We start from the raw sequence: 3,454 nt of genomic DNA on the forward strand, positions 1-3,454 counted from the left end.
GGAGCACTTTTTCTACTCTAATTCAAAACTGGGTCACTTTATCAAGATTCCCTACAATTAAAAGACGTTAGACGGAAATTAATTTTAAGATTTTGAGGTGCCCGAAAATTTCAAAATGCAAATATGCAAATTCAAATCTAGGAATTCTTGAAGGTGGCAATGAGTTCCGATGGAAGAGTCCTAAACCACCGTTACCTTTGAGACGCATGGTATATATTTTTTTTGAAACATTGCAGACGCACCATGAGAGAAAAGTTTGGGGACAAATACGAGAGTATTTATCAGAGTTTGTTTTTAGGGCCCTCGGGATGATCATGGTGATTTATCATTTCTATTGTCGTAAATCAACTCAAACTCAGTCCATTATGAACAATGCTAAGTTGACGGCATTTCTCAACGGGAAAAATTCCGTGAGACAGATTGGGCAATCAGGTTAGTGAGATGGGGAATGGGTAAAATGGGTCTCATTCCCTTTCACTCACTCCGTGATTATTTTCCCCGGGTACAAATCATTTTCGGTCAATTATATGCTAGTTATTTTCTATGTCAGATAAAGTAAATAAACGAACTGTATATTTTCATAGCATCACAGATCACATCATTTCGACCGACAGACAGAGAATCGCTTCTATCAAAAAATTTAAAAGTTACAATTACTTCTTCTTTTAAACAACACCATCTCTTCATTTCTAAGCAGAAACCTATTTCTTGTATCTTCATCACAGTGAAATCAGTCTTTTCTTTTAAACAACCTTTTGAAGAGAAACTCCCCAAAAAAACCGTCAATGGCATCAAACACAAATTCTCCAACACTACCACCAACACCATCACAGTCAGCGCCACCACCTGTTGGTGTTACCATGAGATTCCCACTAACCCATAGGTCTCATTCTCTTGATCCCGAAGTTAAACTCGCCTATCATCAAGTTTTCACACAACTACCACAATCTCCACATTTCAACCCACTTGAAAGATTCACAAGTAAGAACATCAAAGAAGGAATCAAGCTAGGACTTGACCCAGCCTTCTTGTTCCTAGTTCAGAAACTTCATAACCTGAATGATCCCTATCATTTTCTTAGTGAGGTAGATAGTTTGACTGTAGAGTTTGAAGAATTTGGTTACGATTTAACAAAAATAAAATAGAGATTCAATCTGCTGAAGAGAAGAGCTGAAGAAGAAAAGGGTTTGAAAAATGAAGTTGCAAAGATAGATGAAGAAAAGCAGCAGAAAGAAGAAAAAGTTGAAGAAAAGGAATTTCTTTTGGTGGAGTTAGCAAAGGAGTCTGTGAGGATTGCAAATGAAGTGAAAATGGAGACATCGGAGATTGAGAGGATTGAGAGTAAGAAGAGGAAGGTTATGGCTGATTTGAATGAGAATGAGTTTGAAAGATTAGCTAATGACCCATGGTAATACTATTTGATCAGGACGAATCTACCAACAAACAACTAAGTTTAGAGACTTTAGTTGTCTGATTAATTGGGGTTTTGGGTGTCTAATGGAACTGAATTTTGTAATCAGTGGTACTATGCTGCTAGTATATTCTAATGTGTTGATCGATCATGAATGAAATTATGCGTAGCTTTATTTGTTTTTGTCGCATTGTTTTCTTTCTTCTTACTTACCCTGATTTTTTTGATCAATTAGACAACTAGAACTCAGTGCTGGTTGAAACAACCGGAACTGAAAGAAAATGTTGCCGGAGAAGATGAGGAGAAGACCAAAAGTGTAGGTTTGACTGATACAGGTGGCACAAAAAGAACGAAGTTTGTCCTAAGGTTACTGGCTAGATAACGAGCATTTGAATACACTTTGACCAAACCCAAAAATATCACCGAGTTTGTGTTCAGCTACAGAATTATGTACTAGTCACCGTGAAGCTGCCGCTGAACATGCGAATTGAGGTTGCTTTGAATAAACAATGTGAATTTTTTTTATTATTCGAAATCCATCTAATGTTACCATCGGTACTTCTTATATCCATAAAACCCAAATTCTCATCCGGATCAACCACACATGTAGAGTTACCTTCTTCCATTGCAATTCCATCTTGAACATTATCATTTATTCGCGGACCCAACTTTACTGGGGTATTATACCAAACCTTACTTTTATCTCTAAAATCCAAAAGACTGATATATTTTTCTTACTATTCAATGTTAACAAATCAAAAAGCAACAAGCAGTTACTTCCATTGAAGCATTGAATCTTGTTTGCATTACAGAGAGGCTCACGTAGTGTTTTATGGAAAAAATCCGTTTCTTCTCCAGTAACTTGATCCCAAACTCCAATTCCGTTAATACCTGTTCCCCTACAAACAACAAACATCTTACCATCAGAGTTGAAAGATAAAGCTCCAACAGTAAAGCTCTTCACCTGATTTTCATGGTTTAGCTGAAATGTATGCTTTAGATTACCGCTTGACGAACTGAAAACACCAATACCAGAGTCTTGTCGTCCAGATCTTTCGCAAGCACTGATCACAATATTATCTGAATCGATCCAGCCAACATCGTTAACTTTTTGATAATTGAAATTTATTGGTGGATATTCTTCAAGCATCCAATCGTATGTACGGACAATTCTGCTGTGAGCCACAGCACACCGCCATCAGGACTTACTCTAATGGCATTAGAACCGCAAGAAGCTTGACCCCTAACCGAACTCGTTAGTCTTAATTGGTTGACATCCAATTCGCGAAACCTTGCCGCTCTAACATGATCTAGAAGACCATAATAAAGAGCTTCTTTGTAAAATAATTTATCAGGTACGCGAGGAGGGACACAAAGCTCACCAGTTCTTAGAAGATCAAGAAGAACAGAAAAGCAATTCGGGTTTCGGTCGATAAAATACTCTTCATTAACTTGTCTTGGTTGGAGGTTCCATTCATCATCAAACGTAGCTCCAAACATCGAATTTCTGCGTGCACTTGAAAGAGTAGTTGCACTTGTTTCAAAGATTTTACCTCCAACATTAAACCTAACCTTGTCAGTTTGCATTCCCATGTTTCCACTTGGGTTTTTCAACCTTCAATCTTACTAATAGAAGATACTCTACCTTATTTACGGTCACAGGATATTCTCCTTAATTGACCAAAATAATAATAATATATATGGCCATTCTCTCTCAAAAGAGGGTAAGGCATTATACCAAAAACTCTAACATGGTATCGACCTAATAGCTGATCCTCTTCTTCTTCTTCTTCTTCTTCACTTACTTCACCAAAATCAACAATGGCAGGAGATAAAAAGACAATCCATCCGGCGTTTGCTATCAACAACATCAAAACCCTAATCCCTATTATCCTAGACATCAAACAGGATGAATACTCATCTTGGGTTTTTCTGTTTGAACTCCATCTTCAGGCTCATCGCCTTCTTTTTCTCATCAATGAAGACAAACCCCCTGCAGATGTTGACGCCGACACCGTGCTCCAACTCGACGCTCTCTGTCGA

The 3,454-nt window shown here is 37.8% G+C and overlaps 1 protein-coding gene across 1 annotated transcript; it reads right to left on the bottom strand.

The window, feature by feature from the left end:
• Nucleotides 1-2,081: 2,081 nt before the first annotated feature.
• On the bottom strand, nt 2,082-3,004 carry LOC113272474 (BTB/POZ domain-containing protein At2g24240-like). The gene is made up of 2 exons (XM_026522301.1): nt 2,605-3,004; nt 2,082-2,491 (listed from the first exon to the last, which is right to left on the bottom strand). The coding sequence occupies exons 1-2, from the start codon at nt 3,002-3,004 to the stop codon at nt 2,082-2,084; spliced, it is 810 nt and encodes a 269-aa protein (XP_026378086.1).
• Nucleotides 3,005-3,454: the final 450 nt, after the last annotated feature.

Source organism: Papaver somniferum, chromosome 4, assembly GCF_003573695.1.
Source record: "Papaver somniferum cultivar HN1 chromosome 4, ASM357369v1, whole genome shotgun sequence".
Taxonomy (NCBI): Eukaryota; Viridiplantae; Streptophyta; class Magnoliopsida; order Ranunculales; family Papaveraceae; genus Papaver; species Papaver somniferum.

Coding starts and splice junctions, on each gene's coding strand:
- LOC113272474 (XM_026522301.1), bottom strand. CDS start 3,004: ATGGGAATGCAAACTGACAAGGTTAGGTTTAATGTTGGAGGTAAAATC. Junction 2,492..2,604: donor TAGAGTAAGTCCTGATGGCG/GTGTGCTGTGGC, acceptor GGATCGATTCAG/ATAATATTGTGATCAGTGCT.